This window comes from Oncorhynchus clarkii, chromosome 5, assembly GCF_045791955.1.
Source record: "Oncorhynchus clarkii lewisi isolate Uvic-CL-2024 chromosome 5, UVic_Ocla_1.0, whole genome shotgun sequence".
NCBI lineage: Eukaryota > Metazoa > Chordata > Actinopteri > Salmoniformes > Salmonidae > Oncorhynchus > Oncorhynchus clarkii.
Genome location: NC_092151.1, coordinates 54,712,314 through 54,732,905, shown reverse-complemented (window position 1 = coordinate 54,732,905; position 20,592 = coordinate 54,712,314). Strand labels below are relative to the sequence as shown.

Here is a 20,592-nt window from a genome sequence, read left to right as displayed (position 1 = left end):
TGTGCACCTGTTGCATGTAAAGCAAAACAGGCGTTACAGCTAACGCTGCGTCTCCAAAGTTATTAGGCCTTCACAGTATAACGTTAAACCGTTCTGATTTTGTGGATCCGTTTTGCCAGTAGTGTTATTTATCTTTCGCTCGACTTTGCTGCTCAGCTGATTAAAAAAAATATATATAATAATAATATTACTTCCTGCTTCAGGTAAGGTGCGGATTCGGTGATAAACTTCCGGTGTACAGGTAGGGTGCAAAAGAAAATATATCGCTAACTGTTACAAGATAACTTTAAGCTTATGTTGCTTCATCGTCTTTTGGTTTTAAGCTAATATAATAGCCTAACTTTATCGAGGTTTGTTAACATAATATATTGCCACACAAGCTAGCCTGTGTCTGTCGAAACTTGTTCACTGGCAATGTAAATAACCCATGTTATTGCGTTGCTAACAGAAGGACGATTGTGTATTTGACAAAGGCACATTGACCCACTTTTAGTTTCCACCCAACTAGTTTGAATTGAACATAGAAGACTTCCAATACTTTTGTATTGTGTACAAGACATGTTGTTTAGGCCTAGACTATTTGATCGACCAAGCTCAAAATCAGTTCCACTTTGCCCCTACTACATAATCAGTTGTATTGTTGTTGATGGGCCTTTTATTTTATGTATTGTCAACTGCCTAAAGGTGATTAATTGTTGTTCTATGTTGTGTGTTTCATGTTTGCACCTCTCCTCCACTTAATTCCTTACAGGTTGCGTCACAAAATATATCCAGACTGAGGGAGGACAATGTATGAAAATGTCCCAACAGGTACATTTATCTGCTCTCATTATTGAACTGTTTAATGAACAGTATGGGATATAAATGTGCAAAAACGATGCTTTTCACAATTATTGAAAATGTTGTGTGTGTGTGTATACATGCACGTTTCCATGGGCCTGTGTGTGTGCCTCAGTCTCCACAGTGGAGCGCCAGCAGGTGCTGCAGGCCTTGGAGCGGCTCCAGGCTAAGATGGCCCAGAGGGAGGAGTGGACACACAGTGAAAGGCTGGGGGTGCTGAGGGACGCCCTACAGAGCCCACTGCTAGGACACATCCTCACGCTGCAGCACTCCATCAAACAACTCAAAGACCAGGTAATAATCAGAGAATGATGTGCAAACTGTCTTTGAGGACCCATGCATTCGGAATGGAGAATATTGGTGATGGAGTGAGTTATGGACATTTTAATTTGTTATATGGCCCATTTATGATTAAGGCTTTGTCGGATTACTTGAGTTTGTAAACCTATCCCAAGTTAATATATCCCAAGAGAAAGTTGATTTTTAATGCCTTGTAACATTTTCTTTTTTTTGTATAAAAATGTTGAAACCCCTCAATGTCAGTGTTTGTTCAGTCTACAGAACACAGCATTCTGAACCTTTTTCTTCAGCTGAAAAGGAGGTGTCAAAAAAAGCAGCCTGGCACTTTCATTCATTTGTATTCTGATCACGTTTTATTGGTGTAAAAAAAAAAAAACTCCTTACTAACAATAAACAATCCACATGCCAAATTAAGATAATGGCAATAACCGATGCCTGCCTTCATATTCTAAGTGCTGCGAAGGTCAGCCGAGTGTCTATGAATGCGTCAGGTGAAAACCTATAGCGGGATAGAGAGGCGGAGGTGGTGGCACTGGTGGGTCGGCTCTTTTGTGGATCTATCAAGCTTTAATATCTACTGTCTGGGTTTGAGTAACTGCCTTGTCGGAGATGTATTGATGAATTGGCGGGGAAAAGCTGCTCCGTCAGCCTGGGCTAAATAAACAGGAGACTGATAACTTTCCACAATGTGAGTCTAAAGGTCATTAATACATTACCTGTTTGGGACCGGCCAGAGCTGCTACTGCTGCAGAGGAATCTATTGATTTTGTTACCCCCCCCCCCCCCTTTTCTCTCCCTTTATTTTTCTTATTTTAGTTTGCAGACATTGTCTCCACATGTAAAGGCACCATTGTTTATCTTGCTCTTGTATCTACCGCAACGCTAATCTGCGGCCGTATTTCCTATCGTGGGAAAATTGGATGTGAAAGAATGCATTTTACGTTTGGATTTTGGTTGAAGAAAGCAGCCTAGAATGGCAGCCTTTCCTTTTTTTTGTGTGGCTTTACCCAATTTAGATATCTCTCAACTTGTATATTTTAGTCACATAATCACATTAACCCACTAGAGTCGATTGACTCACCTGTACGTCAGTCTAAGTAACATTATATTTAAAAAACAATCCCCATCAAAATCCACCAGTTTAAGCATGAGAGATGTTTTTTTTGTTGCATTGCCTGCGTCTCAATCCACCGCATCTGCCGATGTAGCGCTCCCACATTTGCTGTGAAAGGTGGCAGAGCTAGAGCAGTGTTTATCAGACTGTGAGGCATCCCGAAAATCGGTCTTCTCACAAAACGCCAGTAGCGTCCAAACAGTTTAGCCCACTTTGGAAAGGGGTGACTCCCACCCCAAACATATTTGGCTGTCCTTTTTTGCCAATTATGAATGCGTTATTCAATGCCTTTCTATGGGCTATAGTAGTAAAGGCCAAAATCAATATTTTATCAATACATGTTTTTATATATACCTAAAGGGATTCTAAAATTCAAAATCAAATAGTTAATTGATCCATAGTATGACCATCTCTAAACAATTCCACGTGTCAGCTAAGCACCCCCCCCCTCCCCCAATGTCTTAGACTCTAAAGAATTAACAATTATTTGACTATTTTTTTTGTAAACAAAGCGGCGCTATCATAGATCCCTCATTATCCGCCACAGTGAAAAAAACCACCAAATCTCCTCCTCTCCTCCCCACAGCTGAACTGCATGCCTCCCGACACCTGCAGTGAGTTCAGCTTCTCCAGGAAGGGCCAGCTGATCGTCAGTGCCAGCCGCCCGGCCAGCAGCCTGTGCACATCCGGCCCCGGCTCAGTGCTGTCCAACGGCTCAGCCCTCTCCTCAGTGGGTCTCCGCTCCCCCGACCAGCTCCAGAGATGGCTCCGCGCTGCCGCCAAGGTTCTGCACCTGTTCTGCCCACGCACACGCCCACCTGATGCTGTTGTCACAGCTAGCTATGATACTACCACGGTTATGGCCATGTGTACTAGGTCTGGTGGTGGATAGATGGTGGTTTTAGACTGTGTCACCTGTGTATTGGTGTGCTGTATTCAGTGGAGAATGAAGATACTGTGGTTTTAAACAGTTTTACCTGGGTATTTAATTTACTGTGTTCTGTGGAGTTATAGCTTTAAACATTTACCTTTTTGTATTTTATGTACTGACTTGAGTTTTAAAAGGATACTTGGGGATTTTGGCAATGACGCCCTTTATCTACTTCCCCAGAGTTAGATGAACTTGTGGATACCGTTTTTGTGTCTGTATCCAGTATGAAGAAAGTTAGCGGTAGTTTCATCTGACTCGGGGGAAGTAGATAATGGGCCCCATTGCCAAAATCCTGAAGTATCCCTTTAAATTCATGCATTTGAGACGTCTTCTGTACATTTTCAATATTTATGACATGACCTATGTAATAATTGTGTGTTGTAGGGGAGGCCAACTGAGCACATCAGCCTGCCCAAGCCCCTGTCTGGAAGCCTGGGCTTCAGTGTGGTAGGCCTGAGGCCGGAGGGAACTGGGGGCCACGGGGTCTTCATCAGACAGGTCCAGCCTGGAAGCATCGCACACAGGTACTCCCTCCTTCTCTTTTACTACCCCTAGTGTTCATTTGGCTCTGGTTAGAGTTTCACAATTCTGGTAATTTCCCCCAAATTCCTGGAATCAGGAGGGAATAAGCAGGAAATGTGGAATCTTCCAACCAGGAGATTTTTCAGAGTTATTGGAATCTTGCAACTCTAGTTCAGACCAACTCTACGACAACGTTCTCCAATATTACCTGATAATCTAGTCAAGGACACCTTAATATACGCATATTAGAAGGTTGCCAACTCTTATTAGGCCCCCTTCCAAGGAGAACATTACACAGTCATAAACAATGCATAATATGCTTGTATCAGCTTATGTCAACAACAAAGGGTATGTAGAGACATTTCTAGTTAATTTAACACTGCTTGTAATGGGCACTGCCAAAAATGGGAAACACAGACCCACTGATAGGTCACTGTGCTGTTATAGAGAGACCTTATGAGCAAATAACCTCTTTAAAAAAGGTGTCTATCTCTATGGGACTTCCTGGCTAAATAAACATGACATAAAAACATACAAGATACACATTCCTTGTTTCTTCTGCTTGCTCTTTGACAAGGTCTAGATGGGGTTACTGTGAAAACGACGTCCATTTCTGATGTAGAAAGGGCTTTACAAATGATATAATCCTTATTTGTATTGTGTGTGTGTGTGTGTGCCGGTAGGGATGGGCGCATGCTGGAGAACGACCAGATCCTGGTGATCAACGGGACCCCCCTGGACCAGAGTGTCACCCAGCAGCAGGCCATCACTCTGCTGCAGCAGCCTGGGGACAGAGTGGAGCTGGTGGTGGCCCGGAACCCATCAACTGCCACACAGCACACACCACTGCTCCCGCCCGGACCCATCATTCAAAATGTAAGTTCAAAGCATGTATTTATGCATCTCAGTAAGAAAATGTCTTCATATTTTGATATATGTTCTACAGACCACTGTCATGTCATGGTGCTACAATGGATTTTGGCCCTTTCAAATGCGTGCATTAAAGGCAATGTGCTTTCACTGTTTTGAGCGCTGCATGGTATTTGTTGAGGTTGATTCGTCGAAAGATATTCATGGGTCGCATTTTTCGCCACTATTGTTTTGAACGTTCTCTTGAGGACTGATGCCCATTCTACTCAATGCCTTCTCAATGGCTGCTGATGAAGATTTTGTCTAAAGTGCATTATAGAAGCTTGGAAATAAGGGGACATTTCAGAAGGAGGCAAATAATTATGACGTCTTTTTGTCATCTTTATGATGTCGCCAGATTGACCTTAGATGCATTATAACTTCAGCTAGCTAAGATTGAGGGGACAGCACCACATTTTTACTAGGAAATGTTAGCATTGCTATCTAAACTGAACAAAAATATAAATGCAATATGTAAGTGTTGGTTTCATGAGCTGAAATAAAAGATCTGTAACTAACAGATGCATATCTGTCCCAGTCATGTGAAATGCATAGATTAGGGGCTGATGAATTGATTTCCTTATAAGAACTGTAACTCAGTAAAATCCATGAAATTGTTGCATGTTACCGGCATATTTTTGTTCAGTATTTTTGACTAGCTTTGCTAGCTAATGGCACCAATGCCGTCACGTAATTTTGACGATGTCATAATGATGGCAAAGTTGTTTCCTACTTATTATTTGCCAAATTTAACAACGGCATCGTATTTCCACGCTACTGTAGTGTAATTTAGACAAAACCAGTCATTAAGCCAATGTTCAGAATGACTGGGCATCAGTCGGGCACCAATATGGCTGTGGCGTCTGTAGAGCGTTCATAACAATATCAACAACGCGATGGAGGTGCAACCCATGATTAGGAGGCAACTGTTTCTCGTTTTAAAAGTGGTACTGTTATTGATTTATTGTGGTTAAAAATGTTGAAGTGTTTGCCCTTGTGGCCTTCTGGTCAACGTTTTTAGCGAAGACTAATCAATATAAGCGCTAGGGAGAAGTCCGGTCGATAACTAGGCAAATGCATTATATTTTTTTGAGCTGTACATCAACTCACGTCTACTGATCTCTCGCCATTTGACTCCCATGCAGGGGTCTATAGGGCACAGGAGCGTCAGGATGTCTAACATCTAGCTTACACTTTTTAACACTGTCATTAAGGCCAAGGCTATTTCCTGTTATTATGTAGCCCGTCACAAAAAACAGGCACTTGACCGTCACTGTAGAGTAAATGGCATCAGTCTGGTTTGGAGGTCAGGTTGTAGGTGATGCTACTTGACTCTGTATGAGTCCAAATTTGAATATCATATTTATGCAGTATTTTACTACCCGTTGACATTGAGTGTATGATGTTGATGTCCTTATAGCCTAAAGGAAATCAAGTTAGTGCTTCACTTGCAGGTTTGCCTCCTGACAATATGTATTTAAGTCACTGTGCGCTAGCTCAATCAATGTAGACCTGGAAGTCAAGGAGAAGAAGTGAGTTCGGAGACCTAATGCATAGAAAAAGTGAATCATAGATTTGTTTGGGTAAAACAGTCAAAATACACGTCTTTAAATCCTCTTGTCTTTTGAGCAATGGTCATCTAAGACTATAAGAAGCAATGTTTTTAGTTGATACATTTTTCATGAATTCAAATGGTAAATTGACAGTTTAGCTTTCCTCTGGTTATTCAGTGTCAGGTAACTGACACTGAACACAAATAGAAACACAACATGTAAGGAGTTGGTCCCATATTTCATGAGCTGAAATACATTTTGTGCACATCTGTGTTAGTGAGCATTTCACCTTTGCCAAGATAATCCATCCACCTGACAGGTGTGGCATGTCAAGAAGCTGATTAAACAGCATGATCATTACACAGGTGCAGCTCACTAAAACGTGTGGTTTTGTCACACTATACAATGCTACAGATGTCTGTTTTGAGGGAGTGTGCAATTGGCATGCTGTCTGCAGGAATGTCCACCAGAGTTGTTGCCAGAGAATTGAATGTTCATTTCTCTATCGTAAGCCAGTGTCGTTTTAGAGAATTTGGCAGTACTTCCAACCGGCCTCACAACCACAGTCCACAGTCCACATGAAAGGATTTCTGCACAAACTGTCAAACCGTCTCGGGAAGATCATCTGCGTGCTTGTCGTCCTCACGAGGGTCTTGACCTGACTGCATTTCAGCGTTGTAACTGACTTCAGTGGGCATATGCTCACCATCGATGGCCACTGGCACGCTGGAGATGTGTGCTCTTTGCAGATGAATCCTAGTTTCAAGTTGGCAGACTTGGCGTCGTGTGGGCGAGTGGTTTGCTGATGTGAACAGAGTGCCCCATGGTGGAGGTGGGGTTATAGTATTGGCAGGCATACACTACGGACAACAAACACAATATTTTATCGATGGCAATTTGAATGCACAGAGATACTGTGATGAGATGCTGAGGCCCATTGTCTTGCCATTCATCTGCCGCCATAACCACATGTTTCAGCATGATAATACACGGCCTCATGTTGCAAGGATCTGTACACAATTCCTGGATGCTTAAAATGTCCCAGCTCTTCCATGGCCAGCATACTCACCAGACATGTCAACCATTGAGCATGTTTGGGATGCTCTGGATCACAGTGTATGACAGGGTGCTCCAGTTCCTGCCAATATCCAGCAACTTCGCACAGCCATTGAAGAAGATTAGGATGTCAGGCCACAATCAACAGCCTCATCAACTACAGTACCAGTCAAAAGTTTGGACACACCTACTCATTCAAGGGTTTTTCTTTATTGTTACTATTTTCTACGTTGTAGAATAATAGTGAAGACATCAAAACTATGAAATGACACATGGAATCATGTAGTAACCAAACAAGTGTTAAATAAATCAACATATTTTATATTTCAGATTCTTCAAAGTAGCCACCCTTTGCCTTGATGACCGCTTTGCACACTCTTAGCATTCTCTCAACCAGCTTCACCTGGAATGCTTTTCCAACAGTCTTGAAGGAGTTCCCACATATGCAGAGCACTTGTTGGCTGCTTTTCCGTTACTCTGCAGTCCAACTCACTCAATTGGGTTGAGGTTGGGTTATTATGGAGGCCAGGTCATCTGATGCAGCACTCCATCACTCTCCTTCTTGGTCAAATAGCCCTTACACAGCCTGGAAGTGTGTTGGGTCATTGTCCTGTTGAAAAACAAATGATATTCCCACTAAGTGCAAACCAGATGGGATGGCGTATCGCTGCAGAATGATGTGGTAGCCATGCTGGTTAAGTGTGCCTTGAATTTCTGGAATACACTGCCATCAGACACATAACTGCACCACATATCACACTTTCACAAAATGCTTGAAGACATGGCTAAAGGTAAATCAGATTTGTGATCCCTAGCTGTGTGTTGCTGCTTTCCATGTCTGTAGCTTGTGAGGTGTGGAAACACTTTGTCGCTTTTATGAATTTTGTCTTGCTGCTTTTTGTTCTGCCTGTATGCTATGTCTTGCTTGTCCTATGTTGCTATTGTCTATATTGTAATTGTTTTTAATAACCTTCCCAGGGACTGCGGTGAAAACCGGCACTTTTACTGAAATGTTGATTCATGTACACTGTCCCTGTAAAAAAATAAACAATAAATAAATTCTACATAAATCACTGACAGTGTCACCAGCTAAGCACCGTCACACCACCTCCTCCATGCTTCACGTGGGAACCACACATGTGCAGATCATCTGTTAACCTACTCTGCGTCTCACAAAGACACGGTGGTTGGAACCATAAATCTCGAATTTGGACTCATCAGACCAAAGAACAAATTTCCACTGGTCTAATGGCCTTTGCTTGTGTTTCTTGGCCCAAGAAAGTCTCTTCTTATTGGTGTCCTTTAGTAGTGGTTTCATTGGGCTGCAATTTCTGAGGCTCTTAACTCTAATGAACTTATCCTCTGCAGCAGAGGTATCTCTGGGTCTTCCTTTCCTGTGGAGGTCCTCATGAGAGCCAGTTTCTACATAGTGCTTGGCGGTTTTTGCGGCTGCAATTGAAGAACCGATTTGGAAGTTCTTGAAATGTTACGGCTTGACTGACCTTCATGTCTTTCTCTTTGCATATTTGAGCTGTTCTTACCATAATATGGACTTGGTCTTTTACCAAATAGGGCTATCTTCTGTATACCAACCCTACCTTTTCACAAGACAACTGATTGGTTCAAATGCATTAAGAAGATAAGAAATTTCACACATGAGCTTTTAACTATGCACACCTGTTAATTGAAATGCATTTCAGATGACTACCTCATGAAGCTGGTTGAGAGAATGCCAAGAGTGTGTAAAAAAAGCTGTAATCAGGACAAAGGGTGACTACTTTGAAGAATCTAAAATATATTTTGATATAACACTTTATTTTTGGTTACTACATGATTCTATGTGTTATTTCATAGTTTTGATGTCCTCACTATTATTCTTCAATGTAGAAAATAGTAAAAAATAAGGAAAATCCCTCGAATGTGTAGGTAGGTGTGTCCAAACTTTTGACTGGTACTGTATATGCAAAGGAGACGTCGCCCTGCATGATGCAAATGGTCCGGATACTGACTGGTTTTCTGATTCATGTCCCTACTTTTTTCTGTATCTGTGACCAACAGATTCATATCTGTATTCCCAGTCATGTGAAATCCATAGATTAGGGCTAAATAAATAAAATCCTTATATGAACTGTAAGCCTTTGAAATGATTGCATGTTGCGTTTTATATTTTTGTTCAATGTAGAAGCAGGCAAAGATTGGTAGTTATTAATAAAGTGTTATTGTCATTAAACTATATTGGTGCAAATAGTTTTTTTTATTTTTTATATATATATATTTTTTTATTGGAACTGACATGTGAAGGGAGTTGTAGAATGAGCAACATGCAGTGGGTGAAAATGAGACCGGCTATATCAACACTGGGGTGACGTATACGATTAACCTGAAGCTCCGACAACAAACATATGGCATATTTGTTATAAACAGAAACAGTCCTAACCGCTGCACATTAAATTAAAGGCCCAGTGCAGTCAAAAACATGATTACCTTGTGTTTCATATGCACTGAGTGTACAAAACATTAAGAACATCTTCCTAGTATTGAGTTGCACGGCAACCCCCTTTTCACCTCAGAACAGCCTCATTTTGTTGTGGCATGGACTCTACAAGGTGTTGAAAGCATTCCTACAATGCTTCCCGCGGTTGTCTAGTCTAGTTGGCTGGATGTCCTTTGGGTGGTGGGCTATTCGAGATGCACACAGGAAACTGTTAATCGTGAAAGACCCAGCAATGTTGCAGTTCTTGACACAAGCTGGTGCACCTGGCACCTACTACCATACCTTGCTCAAAGGCACTTCAATCTTTTGTCTTGACTATTCACCCTCTGAATGGCACACACGCAATCCATGTCTCAAAATTATTGCATGAGAAATTGTTCTGAAGCTGTTTTAGTTTTAAATTGACAATCACAGTAATGTACTTAATTGTTACCCAGAAATGATTTGATATTGAGATAAAAACCGCTGCATTGGACCTTTTTAAATAACCACAAAGAAAAGCCCTCAGGAAAAAAAAAAAAAGTAATGCAAACGAGACGACAGACAAGTTAGGCCTAGTTCCAGCGATTGAGGTCATTATCGTGTGCTTTTTCACTATTCCTGTTTTTAATCCAGTTTGGATTGAGGCCATATCATGCTTGCGCATCAAGCCGGGGCCTTGCTTTACCTTGTGTTTTATTCATGTTTCTCTTGAGGTCGTGTTTAATGGAGCGCTGGCAAAAAAGAAAAAATCTGGAGTTGATTTTTTATTGCAGTTTTCCCTGGCCTATCTATCACCCTGAGCCAAGATTCCGCCTCTACAAAAACCCAGACACCGCTCGCTGATTCTCTTGAATTGTCAGCTTGGCATTAGGGCTGTGACGATACCAGTATCGTAATATTTTCTCTACCTTTTGAGGGATGCCAAAAGCAACATCCGCACAACGATTCTTCCGCACCACATCTCATGATGTCATTCGGCCCCTCTTGTCCCTGATACCCATCAACTGAATCTTCCCCTTAAACAAATGTTCCTGGGCTCCCAAGCTCCTCTTTTAAACAAGCCCCCCCCTGCCTTCTGTCCATCCAAACTAGTTCTCTTATCGTGAAAAGATGAGAAAATAATGACCTAGGTTTGCTTCAGGGATTGGTTTCCTTCGTTTTTGTGCCTTAAATTGCAAGTTGTACAGACGCTAATATTGCTCTGGAGCGTTCCTCTCTCTTGTCCACCCACCTCATACCTGACATTCGCACTAAACATGGCTTCAAGAGCACGTTGGCATAATCTTAAACCCTATGTTTCTTTGAACATTGAAAAAAATATGTCTGACGTGATACACTTCTATACTGTAATGAGATGCTTTGCCCACAAAGTCTGAGTGCTAATTATAGGATACATTTTGAATCATAATGAATAAGATTACATGGACAGGGGGGGACCTGATGTCAGATCAGCATTCCTACTCCTAATACGGACCTTGCTTCCAGGAGGGATGATCTGGGAGGCATGTTGTTCCAGGCTCCCAGTAAAACTGTTTCTCTTCTCTGAAACTGAGTGCTTGGGATGAACGTTCCCATTATGGCTTTCTCATTAAAACTGTCAATAACCCAGACCTTTGTTTGTTTGGGTTTCGTTAGACAACTCTTTTGTCTAATAATTATTTAACCTTTCATGGGGCTGAACTGTCAATATGGAAGGAAATGCACTTTGGCCCACTGTTTTCCCTGAATTGTTTTTCAGTCCCTTCTCACAGCATTTGTGGGATTGAGAATATCAAGTGTATGTTAGGTCTTTAGTTACATTAATGAAGCTGTTCAAATACTGTTTAATTCTCATGATGTCTAGTTAAGTGAATAGTTATTGTTCCAACAGGCAGTTTCTTGGCCTATATTAATTCTGATAATTTGGGCTCTGTTTAGTTGCCATGACAGAAGGGTAGCATGTAAACACTTTTTATGTGATACAATTTTCGAGTTATTTGTAAATTATTTTTGTACATAATGTCTGCCCTACGTCTTATCACCAAAATAGCTTCTAGATATCAGGACAGCAATAACTCACCCCGTACTGGAGGAATATTTTTTTTTTCAACAAGTCGGACGTGAAGGATTTACTTCAGACGACCGTCAAGGCCCTCAGCCCTGTCATTTGCAGGAGAAAGAGACAGAAGTATCGGTCCTATTAGCCAACGTACAATCAATCAATAATAAAATAGACTAACTACGGTCACCTATACACGTGACATTAAAAGCTGTAATATCTTCTGTTTCACCGAGTTGTGGCTGAACGATGACATGAATAACATACAGCTGGCGCATTTTAAGCTTTTTCGGCAGGATAGAACAGCGCCCTTTGGTAAGACCAGGGGTGGCGGTCCATGTATATATGTAAACAGCTGGTGCACGAAGTCTAAGGAAGTCTCAAGGTTTTGCTCGCCTGAGGTAGAGTATATCATGATAAACTGTAGACCACACTATTTACCAAGAGTTTTCATCTGTATTTTTCGTAGCTGTTTTATATACCACCACAAACCAATGCTGGCACATAAGCAAACGTGAAAACTGTGCCACTAGTGGCCGGGGACTTTAATGCAGGGAAACTCAAATCCGTTTTACCTAATTTCTAATGGCATGTTAAATGTGCAACCAGGGGGGAAAAACAACTCTAGACCACCTTTACTCCACACTCCGAGACGAGTACAAAGCTCTCCCTCGCTCTCCATTTAGCAAATCTGCACATAATTATAACCTCCTGATTCCTGCTTACAAGCAAAAACTAAAGCAGGAAACGCCAGTGAAGGAGTTAATAAGAAAGCTACAGGACTGTTTTGCTAGCGCAGACTGGAATATGTTCCGGGATTCTCCCGATGGCATTGAGGAGTACACAACGTCAGTCATTGGCTTCATCAATAAGTGCATCGACGACGTCGTCCCCACAGTTGACCGTACGTACCCCAACCAGAAGCCATGGATTACAGGCACCATCCACACTGAGCTAAAGGGTAGAGCTGCCGCTTTCAAAGAGCAGGACTCTAACCCAGAAGCTTATAAGAAATCCCGCTATGCCCTCCGACGAACCATCAAACAGGCAAAGCATCAATACAGGACTAAGATTGAATTTTATTATACCGGCTCCGACGCTCGTCGGATGTGACAGGGCTTGCAAACTATTACACAAAACAAAGGGAAGCAGAGCCACGTGATGCCCAGTGACATGAACCTACCAGACGAGCTAAATTACTTCTATGCTCGCTTCGAGGCAAGTAACACTGAAACAACATGCATGAGAGCATCAGTGGTTCTGGACGACTGTGTGATCACGCTCTCCGCAGCCGATGTGAGTAAGACCTTTAAACAGGTCTGGCCGCAGGGCCAGACGGATTACCAGGAAGTGTACTCAGAGCATGCGCTGACCAACTGGCAAGTGTCTTCACTGACATTTTCAACCTCTCCCTTTTCAGAGTCTGTAAATAAAACCATATTTCAGGCAGACCACCATAGTCCATGTGCCCAAGAACACTATGGTAACCTGCCTAAATGACTTCCGACCCGTAGCACTCACATCTGTAGCCATGAAGTGCTTTGAAACATCAACACCATTTATCCCAGAAACCCTAGACCCACTCCAATTTACATAACGTAGATCCATAGATGATGCAATCTCTATTGCACTCAACATTGCCCTTTCCCACCTGGACAAAAGGAACACTTATGTGAGAATGCTATTCATTGACTACAGCTCAGTGTTCAACACCATAGTGCCCTCAAAGCTCATCACTAAGCTAAGGACCCTCAGACTTAACACCTCCCTCTGAAACTGGATCCTGGACTTCCTGATGACCACCCCCAGGTGGTAAAGATGGGTAACAACACATCCGCCACGCTGATCCTCAACATGTTTAGTCCCCTGCTGTACTCCTTGTTCACTCATGGCTTTATGGCCAGGCATGACTCCATCAAGTTTGCTGATGACACAACAGTCATAGGCCTGATCACCAACAACTGTGAGACAGCCTATAGGGAGGAGGTAAGAGACCTGGCTGTGTGGTGCCATGACGACAACCTCTCCCTCAACGTGATCAAGACAAAGGAGATGATTGTGGACTAAAGCAAAAAGAGGACAGAGCTGCAGTGGAGCAGGTTGAGAGCTTCAAGTTCCTTGGCGTCCACATCACCAACAAACTAACATGGTTCAAGTACACCAAGATAGTTGTGAAGAGGGCACGACAAAATCTATTTCCCCCCTCAGGAGACTGAAAAGATTTGGCATGGGTCCTCAGATACTCAAAAGGTTTTACAGCTGCATCATCGGGAGTATGGCCATACCTGGCCATACCTGGCAGTGATGCAACAACTGCATGGCCTCTGACTGCAAGGCACTACACAGGGTACTGCATACGGCCCAGTACGTCACTGGGGCAAAGCTTCCTGCCATCCAGGACCTCTATACCAGGCGTTGTCAGAGGAAGGCCCTAAAAAATTGTCAGACTCCAGCTGCCCACTGCACCGAGGCTAGGAAACACTGTCACCACCGAAAACTCCAAGATAATCTAGAATTTCAATAAGCATTTCTCTACGGCTGGCCACACTTTCCACAACCCCAACCCTGGCCAACAGCTCTGCATCCCCCGTAGGAACTGCTTTGCTTTATCTTGACCAGGTCGCAGTTGTAAATGAGAGCTTGTTCTCAACAGGCCTACCTGGTTAAATAAACCTTTTACGGCTAGGGGTTCCGCTAGCGGAACATTTCGACAACGTCCGGTGAAATTTCACAGCGCGAAATTCAAAATAAATGTTTAAACAATCACAAGTGCAATACACCAAAATAAAGCTTAACTTCTTGTTAATCCAGCCACCGTGTCAGATTTTAAAAAGGCTTTACGGCGAAAGCAAACCATGCTATTATCTGAGGACAGCACCCCATCAAACAAACACATGACAATCATAGTTCAACCCAGGTGCAACACAACTCAGAAATAACGATATAATTCATGCCTTAACTTTGAAGATCTTCTGTTGGCACTCCAATATGTCCCATAAACATCACAAATGGTCTTTTTTTGTTTGATTAATTCTGTCATTATATCCCCAAAATGTCCATTTATTTGGCACGTTTGATTCAGAAAAACACTGGTTCCAACTCGCCCAACATGACTACCATTTATCTAATAAGTTTTACTTGTAATCTTGGTCCAAACATTTCGACCACTTTCCTAATCCAACTTTAGCTATATAATAAATAAATAATCAATACAATTTAAGACGGAATACACTGTTCAATTGCGGCTAAAATGAAAGTGGAGCGAGCTTCAGGTCGCGTGCCCCAAACAAGAGTACATTAGGCTGGACCCACGTTCTGAATAGCTGTACTTCATTTCCCTAAAGAAAAACATCAACCAATTTCTAAACACTGTTGACATCTAGTGGAAGCAATAGGAACTGTAACCAGGTGACACATCTAGGTTCCCATAGAAAACCAATTTGAAAACAGTGAACTAAAAAAAAATTAAAAAAATACAAAAAAAAAGTTCCTGGATGGTTTGTCCTCGGGATTTCGCCTGCCAAATAAGTTCTGTTATCCTTGCAGACATTATTTTAACAGTTTTGGAAATTTTAGTTTTCTATCAGTAGCAGGCAGTTTACTTTGGGCACGCTTTTCATCCGGATGTGAAAATACTGCCCCTTATCCCAAACAGGTTAAATAAAGGTGAAATAAATTTAAAAAACTTCTCTCTGCTACCGCACGGCAAGTGGCACTTGAGCGCCAAGTCTAGTACCAAGAGGCTTCTAAACAGCATCTACTCCCAAGTCATAAGACTCCTGAACAGCTTATCAAACGGCTACCCAGACTATTTGCATTGCCCCACCCCCACCCCTCTTTTATGCTGTTGCTGCTCTGTTATCTATGCATAGTCACTTTAACTCTACCTACATGTACATCTTACCTTGACTAACCGGTGCCCCTGCACATTGACTCTGTATCGGTACCCCTGTATATAGCCTTGCTATTGTTATTTTACTGCTGTTTTAATAATTTGTTACTTTTATTTTCTATTTTTTTACCAAACAAATGTTTTTTTTAAATTTCTGAAAGCTTTGGTTAAGGTCTTGTAAGTAAGCGTTTCACTGTAAGGTCTACACGGGTTGTATTCGGGCCATGTGGCAAATACATTTGATTTGAATGCCTTGCTGTACTGTTAAACCCAGCAGATAGACTCTTCACATCTAGATGCTCTTTTTTCAGAATAGGATGTGTTCACACGGACTGTAGAAGTTGTAAAACAAGTTTAATTTAATCTGCTTCTTTACTCTCACAAAGTCGCTTATTGAACTTAACCAAGCCTGCTTACAACTCGCCTCGTAAGGGAACAAGCAACACTCGTTAATTTGGCCTGAAAGCTCAGACGGAAACCAGCCCTCGCCACAAAACACATCTGTGTTGCTGACTGTGAAGCTCCACTTCTTATCTGGGAAATGGCTCTTCACTTTTCTTCAGTAAGCGGGATAAGCAGTGAGCAGGAGGGATAGAAAAGCTTTGTCACCCCAGTGGGCTGCAGTACGTAAGACACCACAATGAGGTTTCATTAGACAGAGAGCAAACTGCAGAGGAAGTCACCCATCAGATAACGCCGGGTAATAAGAGAAAAGAGCTGTTCTGATTGTAGCAGCCGATTGGTTGGTTAATAAAAAGCCGTGGACTAGACGGCGTGGTGATTAGGACGGGGTGGGGACTGGGTGTGTGATCAGGGAGGAAGGAGGCTTTAGAACAGGACCCAAGGGACTCGCTGACCTTCACTTTGATCAGCCGCTTCGTTTATATTTTGGACATTTTAGCGAAAACCATTAAGTTGGGCCCAATATTTCCCCACACCCATGTGCAGTTTTAAGTTAATATTGCAGGTCACGTATGCACTGATAATTGATAAGGCTTACTCTGGCAGGCCTCAGACTAAGGGTCGTTTTCACTCTAGTCCTGGTCTAAGAAGCACTTTTAATTAAAAATCTTTATTGAACATGCCTTTTTTAGTCCAGAACCACAGGTCCAATCTAAAAAAATAAAATACAAAAAAAAGGTTTTCTGAGACCTTCGCAACCATGTTGCAGCAAGCACAATTCTGTGTCTTATTACTAAACAGGATTAGCCTTCAATCACTGATTCTATCACAGCCCTGCTCACACACATTGGGTTTATATGAATCAATCATTCACTCTTGTCTTTCTCCCTCTCTCTCTGTATCGACCGTCCAGGAGCAGTGGGGCCATGTGGAGGAGATAGAGCTGGTGAACGACGGCTCGGGCCTGGGCTTCGGTATTGTTGGAGGCAAGGCCACAGGAGTGGTGGTGAGGACCCTGGTGCCAAACAGTGTGGCTGATAAGGTATATTAGACATAACATATACTTATGCTTTCAAAGTTGATGCAGGTAACTGCAAAAATAAAGTAAACGCCAACAAAGTGTCTTGATAGGGCGTTGGGCCACCACAAGACGCAAGAACAGCTTCAATTTACCTTGATGTAAATTCTTCAAGTGTCTGGAACTCTATTGGAGGGTTGCGACGTCATTCTTCCAGGAGGAGTCCCATAACACCAAATTGTTGATGGTGGTGGAAACGGCTGTCTCAGGTGCAGCTCCAGAATCTCCGACAAGTGTTGAATTAGGTTGCGATCTGGTGACTGAAATGCACGCGCTCTCACACATGCCCACCCACCCTTTAAACCTCGGCCTACAATGGTTGCGCTCCGCGGAAACCAAATGAACATAACAAAAACATCCCCATCAAAATCGGTCTTTTTAGCTAGAGATGTTTTTTTTTTTTTTTGCATGGGCTGCGTCTCAATCCACGCCAATATCCTTCTGCATTTGAGGTAAAATGTGGCAGAGCTAGAGTGGTGTTTGTCAGACCATAAGGTCACGAAAATGTGTGTAGTGTCTTAACGGTTTAGCCGACACACTAATATGACCCCTCTGTGGAAAGCTGAGACTCTTACGAACACGATGGCGTTCTCCCTTGGATGCCCACCAACCACACAAGACTGATTTGAAGGTCCCCATTACTAGTTAAAACAATTTGTGGAAGTATATATGGAAATAGATTAGTGCCTTGGTATGACCATCTTAAAATAATTCCATATATTAGCTTAGAACCCACAATCCTCCTTTGACACCCTTCTTTCAAAGTCACTGAAATCTCTTTCTAGTCATTGAAGCCAAATAATAAATTTTTATACATGACCCTAAGCAAGATGTGATGTTATTTTCAGTTATCTGTAGACGGAGCAGTCCGTTAAGAGGTACGGTTGCAACTTTATGTGAAATTCCAAGGTTTTTCAGAAAACCAATTTGAAGAATTTCCAGGTTGGAGGATTCCCTTGCAGCTATTCCCTCTTAATTCTAAAAATCCTCCAACCTGGATTTCTGAAAATCTAGGGAATTTTGGAAAGTTACAGGAATTTTCCTGCCTAAACAGAGGTATTTGTTTTCTATTCTATTTGCCAACTCTTGTCATGGGATAGTTATTTTAGCTGTAGAATTCACTCAATTAGTTATGCCAGTGGTCAATATTATTTGCTCCATCTCAAAGATGCTCATGTCCCTTAATGTTGATGTGGTTGTTACTGACAAGGAGCACATGGCTGAGCTCTTTAATCACCACTTCATTAAGTCTGGATTCCTATTTGATTCTGCCATGCCTCCTTGCCCATCCAACATTTCATCATCTCCCAACCCTTCTAATGCGACTATCCCCGATGTCTCTCTTTCCCCTGCCCTGCAGGCGGTCACTGAGTCGGAGGTGCTAAAGGAGCTCTTGAAACTTGACCCCCAAAACACTAATGGTTCAGATGGTTTAGACCCTTTCTTCTTTAAGGTTGCTGCCCCTATCATCGCCAAGCCTCTCTCTGACCTTTTTAACCTCTCTCCTCTCTGGGGAGGTTCCCATTGCTTTGGAAGGCAGCCACGGTGTGTCCATTTAAAGGGGGAGATTAAGCTGATCCTAACTGTTATGGGCCTATTTCTATTTTGTCCTGTTTGTCAAAAGTGTTGGAAAAACATGTCAATAATCAACTGACTGGCTTTCTTGATGTCTATAGTATTCTCTCTGGTATGCAATCTGGTTTCCTCTCAGATTATGGGTGTGTCACTGCAACCTTAAAGGTCCTCAATTATGTCACCACTGCCCTTGTTTCTAAGCAATGTTGTGCTGCTCTTTGTATTGACTTGGCCAAAGCTTTTGATTCGGCCATTCCATTCTTGTGGGCCGGTTAAGGAGTATTGGTGTCTCTGAGGGGTTTGCTGGCCTGGTTTGCTAACTACCTCTCTCAAAGAGTGCATTATATAAAGTCAGAACATCTGCTGTCTCAGCCACTGCCTGTCACCAAGGGAGTTCCCCAAGGCTCGATCCTAGGCCCCACGCTCTTCTCAATTTATATCAACATAGCTCAGGCAATAGAACGCTCTCTCATCCATTTTATATGCAGATTATAGTCTTATACTCGGCTGGCCCCTCCCTGGATTTTATGTTAAATGCTCTACAACAAAGCTTTCTTAGTGTCCAATAAGCTTTCTCAGCCCTTAACCTTGTTCTGAACACCTCCACTGGTGTGTTACTACCCCTGAGGGTTTATCGCTTGAGGTAGTCAGTCACCTCATACAAGTACTTGTGAGATAATGGCTAGATGTTACACTGTCCTTCTCTCAGCACAAATCAAAGCTGCATGTTAAGTCAAAACTTGGTTTCCTCTATCGTTATCGATCCTCTCGTTATCGCTCCTCTTTCACCCCAGCTGCCAAACCAACCCTGATTCAGATGACCATCCTACCCATGCTAGATTACGGCGACATCATTTATAGATCGGCAGGTGCTCTCAAGCGGCTAGATGTTCTTTATCCTTTGCCATCAGATTTGCCACCAATGCTCCTCATATGACACATCACTGCGCTCTACTCCTCTGTAAACTGGTCATCTCTGTATACTCGTCACAAGACCCACTGGTTGATGCTTATTTATAAAATCCTTAATCATGGACACTTACTGACAGATATTGTTGTCCCCACCTTCTTGCCCTTTGTGCAAGAATAATGTTCGTACAATGTTTTGTGCTGCTACCGTGTAGTGCTGCTACCTTGTGTTTCTACCATGTTGTTGTTGTGTTGCTGCCATGCTATGGTGTCTCTTTATGTAGTGTTGTGGTGTCTCTTGTTGTGAAGTATGTTATGTCCTATATATTTTTTTTTTGTTCATCCCAGCCCCCGTCTCCGCAGGAGGCCTTTTGCCTTCTGCTAGGCCGTCGTTGTAAATAAGAATTTGTTCTTAAGTGACTTACCTAGTTTTAATAGAGGTTCAGTAAAAATATTAAATAAATGTATGCGTAAACGGATTAGTCCATTTTGAAAAGTCAAATTTAAGAATTTGATTAGACGATTCAAGATGTCGGCTGTGACCCCTTTTTTTTCCCATAGCCCAATAATCCTCAGCAGTAGGCCTACTACACCATTACATACTCAGAGCTTTGCTTTAACAATCTTCCAGACCGGTCATCCCCTATGAATAGTAACAGCCAGTTTAGCTGAATTAATGCCGAGCACGTCCCACAAAAGGCTCAGTTACATTATAATAGCCATTGAGCCGGAGGGGGAAAAAAAGAATCACCTTGTAAGGGGATTACATCCTGGCTACACAGAGCCAGCTCGCCCCACGTCCGGCTCGAAGGACTGCTTTTCTGTTCGCAATTACAGAGATGTTCACCAAAGATTTACTTGAATACGCCCAAAGTCCCTGACACAGCCGATGCTCATTTACAAGCGTCCCCTTTCTTCTCCACTTCCACTCAACGCTTAGCTTTTTTCCTTGGCGTGTATTCAGTTTGAGTTAACATGGGAACATGTCATTCGATTT

The 20,592-nt window shown here is 42.4% G+C and overlaps 1 protein-coding gene across 8 annotated transcripts in view; it reads left to right on the top strand.

Annotated features, from left to right (window-relative positions):
- Positions 1-20,592, top strand: part of LOC139409013 (PATJ crumbs cell polarity complex component) — a 169,238-nt gene that overhangs the window by 543 nt on the left and 148,103 nt on the right. For 6 of the 8 annotated variants that reach the window (XM_071153635.1, XM_071153633.1, XM_071153632.1 and 3 more), the window contains exons 2-7: positions 752-810; positions 956-1,134; positions 2,841-3,038; positions 3,570-3,709; positions 4,391-4,583; positions 16,947-17,075. In XM_071153635.1, the coding sequence (XP_071009736.1) occupies positions 789-810; positions 956-1,134; positions 2,841-3,038; positions 3,570-3,709; positions 4,391-4,583; positions 16,947-17,075 (861 nt within the window). In that variant the 5' untranslated portion in view covers positions 752-788. Of the gene's footprint in view, positions 1-181; positions 242-751; positions 811-955; positions 1,135-2,840; positions 3,039-3,569; positions 3,710-4,390; positions 4,584-16,946; positions 17,076-20,592 lie in introns of those variants that run through there. The other 2 variants (XM_071153630.1, XM_071153631.1) reach the window with 2 other exon arrangements.